Here is a 20849-nt window from a genome sequence, read left to right on the forward strand (position 1 = left end):
CCAGCTAGCAAAAAGCTTGCAGTGAAAGGCTCCAACTCCCATCCCCAGCCGGTCAGAGAGAGCTTTCCAGAAACAAGGTTTATTGGTGAACTCCCAAAAGCAGAGATGAGTCTTTGGAGAATGCACCATAGAGTCGAATCTACCTATAGGGTTCAGAGGAGATGTGATCGGGATCTCAGGGTAGAAAAAATGAGTGGGGGGAGCTGCGGCTGGGCCAGAAGGTGCCAGAGACAAACTGAGCAGGTGTGAAATGGGAGGCAAGAGCACAGAGTTTGAACATGACGTGCTGGAAAAAGGATGGGGAGGGTGGGCTCCAGAACAGGCGTGCTGCCTGACTGAGGAGCGAGGCAGATGCTCTTGGCAGATAACCTTATGTTTGGATGTTATGGTATCACTAGGCAGGTGGAGAGGATGGGAAGAAGGTTACCAGCATGGGAGTTGACAAATGGGATGTCATCATCTCCCATATGGGTAACTGTCTCCAATCTGCCCTTTCTATCCAACTAAAAGCTTGGGATATCTCAGCAGAAAGCAAACATTTCTGGCAGAGATGAGCATTCTACATTAGGAAATTCTACTAGGACCTGGAAATTGCAGGCTGTGGGGCAGATACGGGTTGCAGGAGACAGGTAAGAAATGGAGACTATAATTTCCAGGAAAATCCAGTTATTAAATCTAAACTTAAAAGAACAACTTTTACAAGTCAGATAGCAGGAGCTTCTAACAACCAACAGCAGGGCAGCTCAAGGGCTTCCCAGAACCTGCTTGTCCACATCTTGTTTTTGAAGTGACTCTGGGGGCCTATAAGAAGGAAGGAATGACAAATGAAACAACACACTCATTCCACAGATGCTTTTATCACTTTATTAATATTTCTAGACTAGACTCTTTAGCAGCTAAACAAATACCTGGAACTCTGTCATTATATATATCAATGTATGTATATATAGAATCATTCAAAAAGAAATAATGAGGAATTCTGCAAGTGTTTTTCCAATGAATATGCAGAAGAAACATTATCCCCCCAGTAAACTAGCTTTGAAAGTCTTCCACTAAAACCCTATAAAACCCAACGATAGTCATAAATTAACACTAGATTAATTCAAAGGAGAACTTATCCCCTCTCTGTGTACCTTCTAATCCATATCTCCAAGAGGTCATTTTAATTATCACACTGTCACTGCTATTCATTACTCTGCTTTTGGAGGCAGAGAGCCAGCACTGTGCCTTTTGGATGCCTTGGAATTCATCATATGAAAGCATTTTATTCCCTCTAAAAATGTGCACAGTTTAACCTGCTCACCTTGAAATGCTGACAGTATCAGGTTTGCTCAGCATTTTAAATAATTTTCCTTACAGTGGGATATCTCTTTCTTGTTTTCAACCAAGTTCCTGTTATCAGAGAGAAAGCAACTAATTAATGAAAGCCCAGCTAACGAGTGGCTAATGCACAGACACAATCAGCTTGAGTTTTGCGAGATCCTGAGTAGCTTATCCTTTTTCAAAGGCATGCAAAGCCAAGTTCTTGTCCTGACTTGTACCTGCTCACTCTTTCTGGCTGCAGTAAGGCCACCTGGATGGAAACCATGTGCCAGTTGCTTGCAGGAGGTCTGTTGTGATGGGGCTCCAGAAGTGCTTGTGAGATCCTGAGACGTAGAACACAAACCTCAGCCTTGACCTTGCTTGCTCTGTGTTTACTTGTACGGAAAGGAGCTCAAGTACCATACACAGAGTGCCCTTCTGTTCATTGAGACATAGATATGGGAACTGTAGTCAAAGACAGATGAGCACATATGAGGGCCTACTAGCTTCCCAGCTGCATAAATACAACCCAAGCTGCTTTCAGTTCCTCCTAGGATCACACCTTGGTTCATTGTTGGTCATGCTCAGGCCTTGCAGCCAGGTCTCCATTGCTGAAGAATTACAGAGTACTTTCACAAGGGACAGTAAATTTAAGTTACCTGAGAAGGTCTATTTTAGGCTATAATTCTCAGTTTTTCTCATACCTTTTCATTTATCCTCAGGTTGTGCTCTTCTCACACACAGGCCAGTGCAAGGACACAGCTGTGTCTGACTCTTTTCCTAGATCATGGCACTCAAGTCCTGGGAAAGAGGAGAGGAGCAACGAACCCAGCTCTTTTACTAGAGAACAGAGTGTCTGGGGCTACTACATATTCAGGGCCACCCCACACCACGTCTTTGTTCACCCCCAGTTCACTTTTCCCTCCCTGTCTATTGGGTCTTGGCACACCTTCCCTTCTCCAAGCCGCCATTGCAGCCCAACTCCTAGCAGAAGACAGTGAAGAGAAGCTGCTTCCCAAGTCTTCTGATGTGTTGGCAAGAGGCACTTCTAAGTACCCCCTCCCTTCCTGTCCCCTGGGAGACACTCAGACTCCCCTCAGGGTCACCCTCTTTCACTCTCCAGTTTGAGAGCCACTGACCTTGCGCTTCAAATCCACATCGGCGGCAGATGTTTCAGTTAGTCACACAAGGCAGGAGACAAGACTGCCTCGTGACGGTGGCTTCGAGCAGAGATTTCACATGCTATGTAATGGAAAGGTGGTGAGGTTTTATTTGGGATTCCTTACAGTATTGGCCCAACACTGCTGTGTTTTTTCATCCCTTTCAGCACCACCCCTAGCCCACACTGCCTCAGTCATGCATCTGTTGGGAAGTCCAGTCTTTCTAGACCCCGACCAGTTTTTGCTGGAGGACCATGGATCCTCCTGTTAGACAGGTCTTGCAGCGAGTTTCATGCCTGCAGCCTGACAGCAGCATTTCTCATATGACCTCTTTCCTCAAATGATCTGATAGAAGAGCAAAAAACCTACCCATGCAGCAGATGATAAATGGCACATTGAGGAGCGCCTGCCTGACTCCCAGAAGCGATTTATCAGGCTCTCTTAATGCAAGCTAACAGGGCTAGCACATGCAATTGGCATAAGAGCTTCTGAGCCTGACACTAAAAGGGGACACATCACATGGTGCAGCAAGGGAGCCAGGACTCCCTCGTTAGCTCATCATATGGATTACCCCTGTACAGAGGGTGGTGGAAGAAGGGGAGGCATTCTCATTTTAACAAATAGCTTTTCAACCACTGCAAATGATTTCTGTAAATCTATAGAGTCACTCTTTTTTTCCCAGAGATGAGACAAAAAAAAAAAAAAAAAAAGGAAAAAAAGGCCCTGAAATTGATTTACCATCTATAAATAATAAAAAAAAGAATCAATAGTAAAATTTCTAGCTAATTTCCCTCTCCCTTTTTCCTCCTTGGACTATTTGTTATCTTAGAAATACTTGTCTGGGAAAAAAAGAGAAACATAATCGGTTCCAGACCCAGACGTGCTCCGCCGCCTCGCCCCGCAGACCAGCCCTCCTCTCCTCTCCTCTCATCGCGTGCAGAGAGACTGGTCCTTCAGACGCGCCTGGCTCCTCTTCTCTGGCTTGCTACCAGCATGGCTGTTGCCTTGGCCCCGCTGGGTACTGCATTTGAAAAGCGGCAGTTTTTCTTTCCTGCCAAAGGAAGAGAGAGAGAGGACAGGTATCGTGAAATGCTGCGCCGTTTCAGCAGCAGGTAAGCTGTGTCTGGGATGTGCTCCGAGGAGAAGCCATGTGTAAAGTCTCGCAGTGAAGTGCATCTGCAAGGAAGGCTTTGGCAGCTCCAGATAAATTAGAGGTGGCTAAAGACCAGCTGGTCCCATCCTCCTCCAGCCAGAGCAGAATTAGTCCTTCCAGGAGACTTCAAGGGCTTTGTGCTAGCTCTGAGCTCTCCAAGGAGAAGGGCCCCACTGCTTCCCTTTGGGCTAACGCAATTACCACTGTTTTCTCATCCCTGCAGCCCCCACACGCCTGAAACGTTTCACTTCACTTCTGCTCATTAGCAGCCCTCATATCACTATGAATATCTTCTTTTGGGGCATGTGCCGATCACAGGACAGCTGCGTTCACAAGTCTGCTCACCAGTGGCTTGCCCCCACTGTCAGGGGCGTTCACAGCTGAGGCCAAACTCTTAGTGACAGACTCCCTCTCCTTGGCCAGGGAATTACCCATCGCCCTGACACATGATGCCAGTGCTTCCAGCATCCAGACCACTGCCTTCAAAGAGCCAGATGTGCTACTGCTGTTCCTCCGTGCCCATTAACTCCAATTGTTTAACAGTCATGCAAAACTTTAGTTGTCACTGTAGTTTGGAGTGTGGCATTTCCAGTGCACCTTTCGGGCTGTAGTCCTAGCAGAGCAGTGGGAGCTTAACTACTGACCTCCGAAGGAGCAGAGTTATGCTAAATTCAAAGGGCTTTTGCAGCAATGCTCCAGGAGTTCACGGGCCAAGAACTGAGCTCATCACGTCTCAGCACCACGTCCTCAGCTTCCCACAGCTTGTCCAAGGGAACAGACCTCCTGTGTAAGGCTTTGGTTCCTGGTAAGTCTCGCTACTGGTTTCCCAGATAAAGTGCTGCTGGTTGTGTGCTTACGGTGAATGTTTGCTACTTTAAGGAAAAGTAAATCTCTATCCTTTAATAGCAGTAAAGTCTGTAACATTTCTATTCTGCTTACTTACATAGCCTCTTTGCTTAGAGGCCTTAATTAAAATCCTCCATCTCACAGCCCAGTGCTTTCGCCGTCTCTCTTCCCTGCGGGTCCTGACACACTTGTGTTTCTCAGCAGGACGGGCACAAGCAACCAGGCAGCCTCAGCCCTGCTTTCTCCAGCTGCCGGGCAGAGCCAGGTCTGGGAAAAAGTGGCACAACTCACACCGTTGTACCCAGAGACGTCGCTTTGGCCGAGTGACAAGGGGTGTGGGTCCCGCAGCACCATCCCTCGCTGCTCAGGGAGCCTCGGCCAGCACCGGGCCATCCCAGAGCAGGGAGCTTCACCTCGCGGCCCCTGCCAGCACCGGCAGGTCGCACTGGAACTGCAAAAGTGCCTTTGAGCCAAACACTGAGACCAGGAGCCAGAGGAATCTGCTCTTGGCTGCCCGCTGGCAGCCAAGGCCGCCCTACAACCCTGCCTGCAGGCTGCCAGCGGAGACTGGGGTCCCTCCATGCACACTCCAAGCAGCACCAGCTCTGAGCAGCCATCATCATCCCCTGTGTGTACCAAGCTCCAGCCCCTGGTGCTGTATCTCCCACTCAGCAGAGTGTGAATTACCTCCCCTCGCCAGGCTGTAAAAGCAGATATAGCTTTTGATAGCTTCTCCTTTGTAAAAGCAGCAAAACCTGACTATCTGTTCCCAGCCTGAGGAAGGAAATCAAACTGCACCATCAGCCTTGCTCACACCAGCCTATGAGCCTTCCAAGTGCCCACTCAGACAGATCCTGGACCACTAGGACCCACCATGCCCTGGCAATTTTGTTCATTCATCTCCCACTGCAGGACACAAATGGTGAGGGTCCTCTACTTGTGCATGATCTACTCTTTAAGCTCTCAGTCTAATATCAGTTATTGTATTTGCTACGGCAGCTGGAAACCCAAGCCAAGCTGGTGTTGGTGCTGCACAAATTCCTGCTGAGACACAAACCCTTGGAAGGGCAGGACCTAACTGTTCACACAGCCCTGTCACCAAAAGTGAAGTGACTTACCAGAGGCCACACAGCAGATTTGGGGAGAACTGAAAGGAAAAGAGCTGAGAAGTTCAGGTTTCCTGATCCCTTCACCCTGACCCAGTCCTGAGGAACTGGGTCCTGCTAAACCTGCCTGCTGTAGCGACACAGAGAAACCTGCCTTCCCCACCACACAGCTGTGTGTTTGACAGTGCCTCTGCTTTTATTTGCAGAAGGAGGTTTCAAAATACATTTTAAAATAATTGAAAAGTGTAGGGGCCAATGGGGCACAGGGCTTAGAGGGCTTTACCTCCACCAGGCCTCCCCTCCCCACTGCCATCACAGCTGCCACCAGTTCAGCATCTACTGCATCTCCACGGTTCAGTCACCAACCTGAGGCACAGTGGTATTTTGAAGAGATAAACACTGAGACAAAAATAAATAAATTGGGACCCTGGGAGGAAGACCTGAGAGGCACACTGAAGTGAGAACAAGTGTTTTCTCTCATTCAGTGTATAATTACATTGACATGTTCCTAGACAGTGCTGGAGACCCAAACACAGCAGCAGCTGCAGACCAAATGGAAAATCAGGCAAAACACAGGAAAGCCAGTCAGTCAATCCATCCCCTGCCCTGGGCAGCATCAGTACTGCCCGTGTCACTGCTGACAGCCTGCCTGCCCACTCTCGGGGCAGAGCCGGTGCCAGCCAGGCAGGCAGGGTTCAGCTTCTGGCCACGCTGCGGCTGGCTCTCCTGTACGGACACCAGATTCCCTGTGCTCACTTGGCCAGCCCAATAGAACAGTGCTGCTGAACATCATTCCTATTTTCTTCTCTGCAAGTAGAAGAAACAATATAATGTGAAATATGCATAGAGGATAAAAGTGGGTCTTAAACCTTCCCTTTTCATGATTTGGGTAACACAGAAAAGGGAAATCTTGTTTAACCAACAGCACTTACAGGTGGGATTTTTAGACACTGCCCTTTTTAGCAGCCATCCAGCCATCCACTGAACTGAAGCATCATGAGGATCAGCCACTCTGTTCACATCTTGTGCTTGTGACACAGTGATTTTTTTTTGGACGTACAGTAAATTGACAGACAGTCATGATCAAATCACAACTCTGCTGCATGCTCATCGCATGTACAACAGTTAATCTTCCAGCCATGCAAACTGTTTTGCAAATTGAAATCTCGGAGGCATAGCAATTACAATACCAAATTTATACCACATCTCTCACTTGAATAATCTGAATACATTCACCTTTACAGCTAAAAAAACCAACCACTACATGCTTGATCTCAACACAATTTTGAGTTATGGAACCTCGTGGGGAAAAAAATGCCAGCCTCTGATTTCGACAGCAAAATTACTTCTATCTAAATATAGCAGATGCATAATTCACATTAAGGTCTAACATCTCGGTGTTAAGGCGATGCTCTTTTTCACATCTGCAAAACGGGAGTCTTCCTACTGCTTCCCATAGCGCTCTCAGCCCGCCTGCAGGAAGGCAAGCCCTGTATTCATCTCCAAATGTCTGTATGTTCACATCTAATCAACTGTATCTGGATTTCTGAGTGTTAGGAAACCTTAAAGAACTGAAAATGAATCAACAGACTTACAAAGCAGGCTAATGTTTTAGCTGAGCTGAGCTTTACAAAGCCACCACCATAAGCACACTTGTGCCACTGCGGCATTTTGAGCTCTTCCACACACACATTTCTTGACTTTTGTTTCCATCTGATGAAGCGAGTTGACATGGTGAGCAGTAGATTTCAATTAGTGACTTTGCAAACAATATATTAAAGAGGGCCAAAATAGAAGACAATTCTGTGTTTAAATTGCAAAGGGAGGAGAAAACACAGTTATCCAAGCAACATGAGTGGGATCAAAAATGAATCATCAAGGCTGGAAAATGGATAACCTCTGATCCCTGAAACCAAGAAATCTGCCTGCTGTCATGTACCTGCTGATCTCGTTTTCACACTTTCCCCTCCATAGAGAGGAGACGCGTTTCCATTGCGGCCATCGCAGTGAAAACAATCAATGCCTGATTACTTCAAATGCTTCACTCGCAGGGATGCACAATTAACCAGGCCCACACTTGACACTGGAAGGAGAGCGCAGTATTTTCTGGGAATGTCTGACAAGTTTCAAACATAAAAAAACACAAATCAAATGGCCCAGCAGATAATGACAGCCAGTGACCTGGCAGTTAGATAATGTGCGTGCTCCAAAGCAAGGCCAATTAGAAGCAATAAAAACAAATTTGAAATGTTAGAGCAAAGGTCAGAAATCCACAGCCATTACCGCAGGCTTGATTTTTTTTTTTTTTTGTCCCCCAAGAGGTCACCACTGCCTATTTCCAGAAAGTGAGCACAAATTTACACTTGCCGGATGACCACCCACGTATTACATTAGATTGTGGTTTCTGCGCCATACAAACCCTACTCATGTGGTGCATAGAGAATCCCAGCACTAGCTGGAAATCTCCTCAGGTCCATACCCTGTGGCCCTGCCTTTCTGAATGTAGAGGCTGGTCCATGCTGCTTATAGAGAAGGGATCGTATTCAAGCCTGCTCCCCAGCAGAGTTTGCAGGTCTCTTTCCCTGCCATAGAAGGGATCCTACCACTTGTCATCCATCCCTCGGTTCCTGCCCTCCTTCCCCAGCTCACCGCAGCGAGGCACCCATGCTTCACCAAGGAGAAAGCACACGGAGGCAGGAATGATCGACTTATAACTGGAACCACGTTATCACACAAGAGAAGGAGAAGTAGCCACAATTACAAGCAATGCATGTGGCTCAGAGCCAGCCATCGTTGCATACCTATACTGTCCCTGGAGCAGGAGGCTGCAGAGGGGATGGGGGCAGGTTTTGTCTTGTCTTCCATCCTCCTATTTCCTAAGGAGCAGCAAGAGAATAATGGGTTGCGCTTACCTGATCAGATGTTAGCAGAAAACTCTTGAGCATGTTCAAGTTAGCAATATGATATTGGGATTAATGCACTATGTACATCAGACATTACCCATACTAACTCACCCTACACACAGCAGCTATCTCTGCTTTCAGAGCAGTGCTTCGTCCTGCTCTTCAGACACACTGGGAGAGTTCTGACAGGGGTGAGGCATGAGATAACACAGATGCTGTAAATCTGCTTACCGAGCCCTCAGAGCAACAAGCTCAAGAAAGAAAAAGGAAACAGGTGGGTATCTCCAGGCGTGTCTGTATAAGGATGCCTGGGAGAGCTCATCCAAATACATTTAGGGTGTAAATGTAAAGCTGATTAGTGAAACCACAGTAAACTCCTATGTGGATATGCTCCTTCAGAGTTAAAGTACCCATAATTCAATTTATTCATTTAGCTCATTTCCAAAAGTAAATTAAAGTAAAATAAATTAAATTAAACCAGCTTTCATTATGAAAGGGATTGTTAACATGGACCCAATGTACTTCATACAGTACTGCAGATTATTTTCTCCTGCTGGGCCACCCGTCAGGCACACCGGCTCCCTGGGCTAGAGTCTTAAAGTATTTTTACACACCCTCTGTTCAGGGACTGCCTGAAAGCAGGACCAAGCCGGAGGTGTAGTTGGCTGTTTGCACGTGCTTTAGTGTGTGCGTGCTTAAATTGAGAGTAAAATCCAGCCAGCCAGCGTTCTGGCTCCGGAATGCTTCACAACGTAATTGTTGTGATGTGGTATTTTGGTGAGCCCTGTGCTGGGAGGTGGCCAAGTACTGCAAATCTCCCTAAACTTTGCAAATGGATCCTTTTCATTGAACCCATGCAAATGTGTCACCATTGAAAACCTGAAAGGTTTTCTTTAATGACAGCTACAAGTATCAAGAGTTGCATAAAACGTGCAGACGTGTGTGGGAGCGAGCTGACAGCTTATAATTACCAACAGAGAAGGGAGAAAAAACAAAAATTAATTTTTGAGGCAAAACATATAATTTGCCTTTAAACCATAGTAGTGCTCCCATTACTAATGTAATTTACAGCCCTGGAAATCAGACTGAAGTTGTTTGACTCCTCAGCAGTTTGTTTTTTTTATTAAAAAAATTTCCTTTTAAAGGAGCACCGGCCAATGTGGGAGGATAAAGCCAGGTTTTTATTAGACATTCCTATGAGCTTTGCACTGTTTAAATACGCAGGGAGCCAGGTAAGACGGTCTGCTGGCTCCGGCTGCGAGGCGGTGTTTCTGTGCTAGCTGGTAGGGTTTGCACCACTGCAGCCCTGGCTGGCCTTGCCAGTAGTGTCAGGAACACTTAAATGCAGTCTGCTCCCACTTGTCCCTACAAAAGCAACACAGCTGCAGGGTACCCATGGACAAGGTCCTGGTGAAAGCCCTGGCATAGGTTGCAATCCTCCCTCCAAGGGAGCCGGCATGGTGATGGAGGGTTTTGTAGCTGACTCTTTTTTTTTTTCTACCCTCATTTAATTTCCTCCTTTCTCTATGAATTTTAAGTGCTTTTGCTACCTTTCTCTGGAGAAGCACTGGAGGAAGGGGAACAAACCATTTACTTTGTTACGTCTGCACAATTCAATAGGCATTGACAGTAGCGTTTATGATACTGGCACTGTTTTGGTGCCTTGGGACTTTGGTGCCCTGGAAGCTGTGGAGTATTTCAGATCTCAGTTACACTGAGATCAAATTTGGTCTAGAGTATTGTTGCCCTTACAGAATTCGTAACTCTTGCTAGGACATCTGCTTTTTACTTTTTCTGTTTATTAGACTCTGCTCTCCTCTTAACAAATGAAAGTGGTGGGGGAAAAGATGACAAGATGCTGATTTAAGTTTGGGAGAAGTGAGCTGTGGATGGCAACAGAGCCCCTAGAGAATGACAAGAAGCAGCCATCTACATAAAAAAAGACAGGTGGTTTCACTCTCAGCTGTCATCTCAGTCATGGCCAGGCCAAAGAAAGCACTACCAGATGTAGATGAAACCTCAAAAATCCTGAAGGCAGATCTTAGAAGTGTAGGTGAGTTTTTCTGAACAGCAAGAGGTGGACTGGGAAGAACATCCCAGACCCAGTGGGACAGGACCCACACACAGCACATGCCAGAAGGCAGCAAATCCCTGGGATGGCATCAGTCTGAGCCTGTAAGACCACACAACCTCTGGACAGAGAGTCATACAATCACAGCTCTTCAGCATCAAGATGGGCTCAAAAATTGAAAGACTGAATTGTCCTGGACAAAGTGCCTCCCATCAGACTGTGGCCATGCAGAGGAAGACATTCCCCAGCTCCACCCAGTGTGATGCAGATGACGGCGCCCATCACCTCTGAGGATGATGGGCCAGTCCCATGGGCCTGCCCAGCCTGTTGGATACACAGCTGTGAACTCATACATCATCATTAAGGCTGCAAAGTCAAGCAGCAAAAAGAGGAATTGCCAGAATAAAGACTGTCAGAGCAATTTTAATTCAACCTCCTGGCGGATATGCCTTCTGATGCGGTCTTTAATTACCTCATCACAACCTACTTTTTCTTCAACAAGACTGCTGCTTCATTCAGGGCACGACGGATAGACGGCAATTAATGAAGGGCCAGTCAATATTTTGCTCTGTCCTTTTTTTTTTTTCAGTGTGTGGCCTCAGGAATTATTTGCTGCATGCCATCAAACCTCTGCTCTAAGGCAGAATTATTCATCTTCTCCTGGACATGTATCAGGGCAGCAACTGAGAGTGGCCTGCATAGGAAGGAATTTCTGCTCCAGCACTCCTGTGAGCAGAGAGCCTGGGTTTACTTACATGAAAACGTGGTCCTCCCATGTGCAACAGTCCTCCACGAACTTCTCCAACATGAGTCCTTCCCATGGGCTGCAGTTCTTCATCAACTGCTCCAGTGTGGGTCCCTTCCACGGGGTGCAGTTCCTCAGAAAAAGACTGCTCCAGCATGGGTCCCCATGGGGTGACAAGCCCTGCCAGCAAACCTGCTCCAGCCTGGGCTCCTCTCTCCATGGGGCCACAGCTCCTGCCAGGAGCCTGCTCCAACGTGGGCTTCCCACAGGACCACAGCCTCCTTCAGGATTCACCTGCCCCAGCGTGGGGTCCTCCATGGGCAGCAGGGGAATCTCTGCCTGGAGCATTTCCTCCTCCTCCTTCTTTACTGACTGTGACATCTGCAGAGTTCCTTTCACATATTCCCATTCTTCTCTCTGCTGCTGGTTCCGCAGCACTTTTTCCCCTTCTTAAACACGTTATTACAGAGGTGCTACCACCATCGCCAGCAGCGGGTCTGACCTGGAGCTGACTGGCATGGGCTCTGTCGGACATGGGGGAAGCTTCTAGCAGCTTCTCACAGAAGCTACCCCTTGTAGCGCCCCCCCCCCCACTACCAAAACCTTGGATGCAAACCCAATACACTGTTCAAAGCCCAGCTCCTCTAACCTCAGCCAGGGCTGTAGGCACTCAGCACTTCTATAATTTAAACTTCAGTGTGTCCAGAAAATGAGAAACCTGAAACTGGTGGCTCTCAGAGAAAAAGTGTCAGTGGTTTAAAGAGGCAACAGCTCTTCTGCTGATGCTGTGCCGGAGCAGCGCTCTGCCACACAATGAGCCCGAGTGAAAGAACAGAGCAACACTGATATGGGCCAACGGGTGGACTTATGGCACTGCAAGATGACTGGCATTTGCAAATTTTTCAGCAAAAGTTCTGTTTTCCTACTTTAACCATTCTCTGAAACAGCCATACTCTGCTTTCTCTTAATCTCTTAGAAAGTTTTTGCCTTTTATCAAAGATTTCAGTGGAGGACATTTCTCACTTTCGACCCAAACAATCTTAACCTTTACTCTGGCACCAGTAGAAAGAGGTGAGTGCAGGACAGAGACTCCGTAAGAGGAATTGCTCCCTGCACCACTGCCAGCATCAAAGGCAGCCCCTCTCAAATGCTTTCCCGTGAGTGCAGTGGGAGCAGAATTTGCTGGTCACCAAGCAGCTTAAAAAAGGACACTAACAAGAGGAGAGGAAGGGCATGAACCTTCATAGCCACCCGACAGCCCCTTTCTGCGCTGCGCTCTCCTGCTCTGTGCCCACTTAACCCAACCTTCGAGAGATTTCTTTGTGTCCAGGATAGACTTTCCGGAGCCTCTCTGAAGCACATCTAAGTGGCAGCACTCTCTTCTCTAGCAGCTTCTGTAGGCAACACACTTACTTTCTTACTGTGTTGGAAATTCATAGGCCTGCCAGCTTGTCACTGCAGAAAACGTCCAGCATTTTCAGCAAGGCTTTTAATTCATTAGCTCACATTGGAAAATATTCTAACCTTCCTGCCCTCCCCAGCTGAGTCATTGATGCTTTCCGGTCTCGCCGCAGACACATCACCTTCAGAAATATAATTGCTTAGCATGCTGATAACAGCAGACATTGTCTTTCTGAACTGGGCGTTTGTTTGGGATCACGGGATCTTCTCACTCTGAGGACTTCAGGACACACTGGGGTGACTGTTTGAAACAAGTCCTGACCTTCCCTTGAGGCTGTGGGTGTGTGGGCACTGGGCTGGGCTCCCAGGGCATCAGAGGGAAGGTTGGAGGAAGTTCAGCAGGAGGGAAGGGGCTGAAGGGTCCTGTGAGGGACTGGATGAGCTGTGGTGGGAGGGACGGTGCACAGGAGAATAAACCATGAGGTTTGCCCAGATGTTCCTTCAGTACAGGAGGAGCAGAAGCCTTTCATCTTGATTTCTATGCCCTGCAACTGTGAATACCTCCTCTCACTGGTAAGGGCATGCTGGGAGGGAACAGGGTTTCCCAGTGCCGAGCTGGCTGCACCCAAGCTCACCCCAACCCTTCAGAGCCCACCGTCACAACAATGCACTCGAGATTAATTTCTAGCAACCAACCACTCAGGGGCAAAACACCCCTGCTGCCCCACCACTGGCAGGCCCAGCAAACACTTGAGGGCTCCAGCCCTAACCTGGCTGTCACAGTGAGCTCTTGGGAAGTTGGTGAAGCCTGACTCCTGCGAGGGTCAGCCAGTCTCAATCTTGGTTCTGTAACCAGAACTGTTGCATCAGTTCTTCCCTCTTGCTCCAGATGATCATAATTCAGTTCCCACGGAACTGCCCGAATTGCCTGTGTTCTAGGAAGGCTGCTGTCAGACAGCCTGACTGTGCAGACTAAACTCTGGAACAGTGCCTGAATTTGGGTACCAGCCATACTTTGGACTCTCAGGACCATCTCTCCCTTTCCATGCCTCAGATTCCTACTCTGCAACATGGTGATACCAGCATAAACATTTCGTTCTTTAAGATCCTTCAGCCAGATGTGCTCTGGAAGCATTGCAGGTTGTTGCTATTTCCAGGGCTATCGTTATAACACGTTTTGGCTGCACTAATTCCCTCAGACAGAAACCGTTCTGTCTGTAGTAGGCTGGGACAAAACAGCCAATTAGTTGTTCCTTACACGTTTATTAACTCTGCAGCTTTCTTTCCATGAGGATGTGGAATCTGGTAATGTTTTAATATATTTTCATAAACTGTGGGCACAACGTGTCCTGTTTCAGGCTAATAACCATGCCATATAATTAGTCCTGATTACACAGATATTTAGTATCATTTTACATATTCCAATCCTTTCCGAGTGCCACTGCCTAGCCAAGGCGTATTTAAAGCCACAGCCATCTCCCTTCCATTTCCCAGCAGTTTACAAGGTTTTCTTTTGGACAGGTTTGCAGTTAACACGACAGCTTCAAAGAACAATTTCATTTTGTTGATGTACATTTTATATATATACAGGCTCTGATCAAATGTCAAGTGACAAAGCTCAGGATACAAATAGAAGGCATTTGTCTACTTTCAGGGAAAAGCTGGCATTTGAAAGCTATCAGGAAATTAACAACATGAATCTTTAAAAATCTGTTCCTTAAACATCTGTTAGCTTTGGGCTGAACGTTTACTGTATTTAGGATTTGACTGTGAGGTAGCACTCCCCAAACAAAAGATCCCTCACCCCATTAGACTCTGGTGGGGGAACGAGAAAAATTTTCTGTGTGCAACCTAATTATAGATGTGTGTCTTTTCCTGCTGGTGTGGCTGTCTCTATAGAGATGGACATGGATATTTGATAAGATTAAAATGCTTCAGTTACCACTGTCAGTGGTTCTTTAATTTAAAATGAAGAAAGCAAACAAACATTCCTTGTGATGAGGTAACTGAATGATGCTACGGAAAAACACTTTGCAGTCAGGTGGTAATTAGGTTCAGTAATAGTTGTGGGTTTTTAGCCTGGGAGGCTGTGGCCCCTGGGAGTCTGAGAAAAATGATACATCCAATTTCCGGAGGAGAGGAAGATGCTGGATGCTTTTCTCTGCTAACCCTGCAGGTCTCTGCAGATAAGAGCGTTCAGAACCGCAACGCTGACAATCCTCCTTGAGCCAGCCTAAACTGTTGTGTCAAGATCACGAACAGAGAAAGGGAGATGGACTCAAAGCAGGGCATTTAAACACCTAATGCAGTCTGGCTGGCTCTGACCACATCTATAAGGAACTGCTGGAATGGCTGCACTGAGAGGATTTTTAAAGGCTGCAGAAGGAACTCCAGCAATTGCTCTATGTTCTGGGCTGATATTTGTAACATCCATCTTAACGCATCGCTAGAAAATCTTCAGGAGGAAAGTGTTCCTTTGCAAACAAGCAGCTGCTCCCACTGGTACTTTTTTAAGGGGGTGGGGGGAGGGGGGGAAGTGGAGAGAAGAAGGGAGTGAATTACAAGGCTCAGCTGCCTCCCTTGCCAATTTGGAATTGGCTTTTCCACTGCCAAATACAAATTCTACTCAGTTGTGCTATTAAGAATTGAAGCCCAAATGAGACATTCCAATTGGCCCAAATGCATTTAATTGGAAATTTTGAGTTTGGAGGCTTTCTTGCTGTTTTCTCAGAACAGAGGCAAATTCTGCATATGGTGTTGCCCATGAAACAGGAGCTCTGGTTCCTGCTCTACTCCCCTCTTCACATTATTACACAGCTTTGTCTGTTCGAGGAATGACAGATCTCAACCAATGGTTCAGTGATATATCCCCAGCTCCTCACACAAACTGGGAGACACTGAAAGGACACCAGTTGGCCAACATCAGACTGAGGGTCAGCTGCACTGCAGGGATTCAAGCTTGGGCATTTTAAACTCTCTGTTCATACCTTTGTGCATGGCTCACCAGTGCCTTACTTCATGTCCAAAAAGACTTCCTTTTGGACAAACATCCACTGAACTGGTTATAAAGCTTTGAGTAGGGACTTACAGCAAAAGGGGATCCCCAGGTAATGGGTCTTGGCTGGAACCTGCCATCTGCCTGCCAGCACTGCAGCAGGTCCAAGAGGAGATGGAGAACCCTGCCTTTAGCACAGGCTTGCCAGTAATTTCCTGAAGCACTGAAAAAAGTTCTCCCTTCCAGAATTAAAACTTTTCAAAGTACAGTGGGTCTGATTCTCCTCTCACTCTCAGGAGATAAATGAAGGGTAAGTCCATTAAAGATACTGGTGTGAGATTGGTGTACAGCAGACAGAATTCAGGAAAGATATTGATATCTCCAAAATCCCCTGAATACTTTTTCAGACATAAACCAGGTATCTTTCCTGATCATAAATGCTTTATTTCCGAATGGAATTTCAATAAAATAAGCACAGTTAGACTAGCACGCTTATTATAAAGCCATAATGCAGTAGCACCGAGGTTTAGTCATGAAAGGTATTAAAAAAGCAGCTCTGGTAAAGCAAGAGAAATTGCTTTCTGACCTACCGAGTTTTAGGTGTAGGTGCTAGTGGTCTCTCCACCAAGGAGTTCAGCCTGTAGTAATCCAAGAATGTCCTGGCCACATTTCTTCCAAGCTTCATATCTGTCAGTTTTTAATTAAGGAATTTTTTTTTAAAATAATTAAAAATAATAATAAAAAAGTGAAGTCTAGAGGTAAATTACTGCTACATGATGCATGAGCAAGTTTTACATTAACCATCCCAGAGTGCTCAGGCTTCAGGCCAAATGACTTACGCAAGCAGATAAAGTGGGGGTCATCGTTTGCTTCTTGTTTTCACAGGCAGATGCTGCATAAAGCCACAGACGGGAGGAAGCAATCTCCCTTTCCCACCACGCCTGGTTGCAGATCCCTGTGGTGGTCACGAAGGAATACACTAGACGAAACGGGCCTTCCAATTCCCACCTTCAGGAAAAATCATTACCTAAAAATGCTTGGATACAGGCAGCATTTCTGTGCTTTTATCCAGGAAACAAGCTCAACAATGTCATAGTATGAACCAACCATGGGTCAGGGTACAAACTGAAGGTTGGGATTAAAGCTATAGCCCTCCAAACCTCTAGCACAGCCCCCCACTCTGTCCTAGGAGAATATACTGTTCTTTAATTGTGTTGTATTCAGGACCTGAAATAGTGATTTTAGCACTGAACTGGAAGAACAGTAGATTACCTTAAGGAGGTCAGCAGTAACTCCAGGGGCTGTCCTCTCCTCACTGGCCAGATTGCTCCTTCAGCTAACACTGAGCCCACTGCTAGCAGGTGCTGCACATCAGAACTGCCACAGAGACCTCACATGCACAGGAACCACACCTTGAAGACACAGGGGCCTAAAAAGAAGCTGAACAACCTGCAAATGCATTGAAAAATAATATCCTAGACAATATCTCCATGAGGTGAATCTCCTGCCTGTGTGAAATGTCAGCACTAGGCCTGCCTGTTACAGAGTAGTGCCTGCTTATCATCTTCAGGGTGGTGTCCAACTGGGAGATATGCAGTTGATGTCATTATCCACAGCTGTATTATGGGGGCTGGGGACTCCTCTATTTGCCTATTTTGAACTGATGCCTACCCACACTACAATAACTACATACTTTCCAAATGGTCATTGTAGCGGCCATTTCAGGAGTGCTGATGCAGTAGCTGAGGTGGGTACGTAACCTAAAGAATCTAAATACACCCCTGCATCCAGCAGTCCAGGACAATAAACTGTTGCTGGGTTGTTTTGTGTGCATGCGTCCATGTTCTGCTTTATCAATAGTTATCTGCTGATGTTTTCATTAGCGGAAAATTCCAGAAGTGCAGTGTCTCCGGGGCTTCCAGCAGCGTCTGTGAAGACGCTAGCTTCTAAATGAAGCTTTTATTACCCGCCCACTTACATTAGACACATCAAAACAAGTGAGCATGAGACATCAGGTTCAGGCATCACTGCGAGATCTCTGTTTTTAATTTATTTATTTATTTAAAGGGGAGGTCACACTGATGTGACTCAGCCCTTAGCTCTAGTTCTGCAAAAAGCCAGCCACCAGCTCTGCTAGCGCTGCAGTCAAGTCCAGTTCTAGTGGCTGAAGATGACTCCTGACCCTGCTTTTCTCTCCAGTGATCCAGTTCCACTTTTCCAGTTCCCACTGCTGTGCCTTGGGACGGTTACATGGATTTATCCCTTCTATTTCAGAGTCTATCCTAATACACTCATTGCCATCCTCATACCATATGTGCTGCAGGCTCCTATATTTTTCTGCCCAACAGAACAGTGCAGCCCGAACAGCTGGTGTTGACGGCTGTTGTCTGCGTGGACAGGGAGAGGTGGTTGTGTGAAACAGCACTGGCTGCTTCACGGCTGCTCTGCTACCCAGTAAGTTCCCCTGCAGCCTGCCAGCACCGATGGACCAGACTAACCGTACGTGCAGGAAAGTTCAGAAAGTTGGAGACAGCTTAAAGTTTACCAGTTTCAGGGAGGGCAGCATTGCTTTGAAAGTGTTTTGTGATTGCTACTGGAATTTGGGGATGTCTGGGGGTAGTTTGGTTTCTGCAAATGCAAACTCAAAGCAGCGGCAAAGGTTAAGAGTTCAAAGTAGTCTGAAAAAGTGAGAAAGAAGGGGAGAGGGCTTTCAAACATTTAAGGGATTGAGAAGACTAACATGGCTTGATCTTGTAGTTTCTTTCATTTACTCGGCACTTTAAAGACATAAAGTGGTAATTGGACTCAGTAAAGTCTCTAGGACATTCTGTCAGTGCCAATCTCAGAAGGCTCCTCTGCCAGAAGTGGCTCTGCTGCCCTTTTCTTTGTCTTTCTACATTGCTTGTGTTTGCACAGTGGGAAACATATGACCTGCTGTCCCAGGGGAGGAGGCCATTAGATGAGAGTGGGGGCAGCCAAGGAAGGGGCTACATGAGCTCCTACACAGTGCCTCACAACTCTGCCTTAGCTCTGACCTGGAAGAATCCAGTTCTACTGATGAACTTAGGTCTTAGGAACAGCTTTCTAAAGGTAAGGACAGTTAACCACAGGAACAACCTGCCTTAGCACATGTGGAAATCTCCAGCCTAGAGGTCTTCAAGAACAGGTTAAACCTACAGCAGAGAAGAATGGTTTAGGTCTAACTGGTCTTGCAGGAAGTTTTGAAATGGAAGTATAGAAGAGCCTCTAAAGGCTCTTCACTTCAATTTTCTACAGTTGTTAATATGTAGAAAAATCTTAACGTGCAGCCCACACAGACCTCCTGTTTGCTAAGATTCTGTAAGGAAAGGCAAAGGCATTTTATGGAGCATGGACACATAGGTAGATAGACACTGAGAAGAAACTAGAAATGCAAACCTGTGCCACATGCAGCCACCAAAAAGTCATAAAATGGGAACAACTTGCAGTCAGCACTGATAAAGAGAGACTCGAACCAGCACGGGGTAAAAAATGTGCATGTTCTAATATACTCTCTCAGGCCATCCTGTTCCCCCCCACCCCATTCTGCCTGTTGCCTCCACAAAGGAGGAGTGGATTCTGTCACAGAAATCAGGCACCTGATAGATAAAAACAGGAAGAGCAGTAACAGCCTCTCCCTGTGACTGCCTAGCCTGGGCGAGAAGCGGCCTGACTCACTCAGCAAGTGCGGCTGGCATGCGTGTGCAGAGCTGATGGAGAAAACCAGATCAAAGCAGTAACATTTGCATTTATTTCAGGTGACCAGGAGACCCAGACTCCGCTTTGGCCCACAGTGTATCATGAGCACATAAATAACTGCAACTACAACCAGAGCCCACTTTTGGTGGGTGACTGCTTTGTTTGTGCGGTTTTTAACCAGCTCCCTTTCTGCAATCCCACGTGCTGTGCTTTGGCCCACAGGAACTCCCTACCTAACTTGAACCGCGCTAGATAGAAGGCCATTTCCCAGCTATTCCCATCATGGGAGCTCAGCTCAGCTCAGCGAGTAGAACTCCATTTGGGAGAGTCATAGTGGAAACATCTGGGTGAATCTTCACCTTCACTAGCATCTGCCATTCCTTTTCCTCTCCCTTCCTCCTCCATAGACTCATTCCTCCATGCTCCGTATTTCTACCTGGAAGTGGAAACCAGTGTGCCCGAGGCCCCTCCTGGAAATGCCATTCACACAGCATTCACCCTTTGAACAGCATCAGCGGTTTTGGGGAGATTTCAGGACAGTCTGTTTATGCACAACTCTGCCAAATTTCACAGATGTTAGAGTTCAAGAATCGTGCTGAGCTCTCTGCAAAATCCCCCATATTTATGATCTCTACCATGCCTCACACCCCAAATCTTCCAGCCCTGGTAAGAAAAGAGGTCAGAGGAGTGGGAAATCTCATCAGCCATTACTAGTTTTCAACTAAGAAGATTCATCAGTCCTATTGTGAACTGTCTGCTTAAGCTGGAGCCTCTAGAAGCACACGCACAGCCTTGCTCTGTCTGTGCATGGAGGCAATAAAAATCTCAATTTGGAAACCAGTTAGCAGTACAAGTCATTAGGGGAGGTACTAAATGTTGCTGCTTTAATAGCTCACTGATCATTTAATAATGTCACTGCTGCAGAGCATGGTGGCACCATTCGCTTGCTTTTGTTTTGCTTTTTGAAATTCAGGGTCATTCCACTTTCAAGTGAGTGGATTATCTCTCTTTCCCCCTCTTGCCAGACACTGCAAACTGCTTTAAATAATTAGAAAAAGGATGGCTCCTTCAAGTTCACCATCTCATTTTCATAAGGTCCAGTGTCAGTGCTTTGGAACAGGAAGAGAAGCCGTGGTGGTGGTAAGGATTTGACAAGGGCAAAACAGTTAGCAGCCCCCACTCATCTTTGATAAGTCCTGCGGGGTCTCTGCCAAGCAGATTGGACCTCTGTTTTTATGTCTCATCTAGAGGACGGCACCTCCATCAATTTGAAACACTGCGCTGGGTTATTAGCTTATGGAATTAGTCCAAGTTTCCTCCTAAGCAGGATTTGAAATCGTGACCATTCAATCCAGAGGCACCACTGACCAGACCCACGCAAGTCTTTTGTTTCGGACAAACAGCTTTAACTTATCCTAAAGACAGACAGAGGGAGGAAAAAAAAACAAAC

The 20849-nt window shown here is 46.7% G+C and overlaps 1 protein-coding gene across 1 annotated transcript in view; it reads right to left on the minus strand.

Annotated features, from left to right (window-relative positions):
• Positions 1 to 2198: 2198 nt before the first annotated feature.
• AGBL4 (AGBL carboxypeptidase 4) overlaps positions 2199 to 20849 on the minus strand; it is a 914318-nt gene continuing 895667 nt past the window's right edge. Inside the window, exons 12-13 of the mRNA XM_086754116.1 lie at positions 16273 to 16369; positions 2199 to 3513 (exon numbers count right to left, since the gene is read on the minus strand). Coding sequence (XP_086610242.1) covers positions 3390 to 3513; positions 16273 to 16369 — 221 coding nt within the window. The 3' untranslated portion in view covers positions 2199 to 3389. The remainder of the gene's footprint in view (positions 3514 to 16272; positions 16370 to 20849) is intronic.

This window comes from Chlamydotis macqueenii, chromosome 8 (assembly GCF_036417535.1).
Source record: "Chlamydotis macqueenii isolate bChlMac1 chromosome 8, bChlMac1.mat, whole genome shotgun sequence".
In the NCBI taxonomy this organism is placed as follows: domain Eukaryota; kingdom Metazoa; phylum Chordata; class Aves; order Otidiformes; family Otididae; genus Chlamydotis; species Chlamydotis macqueenii.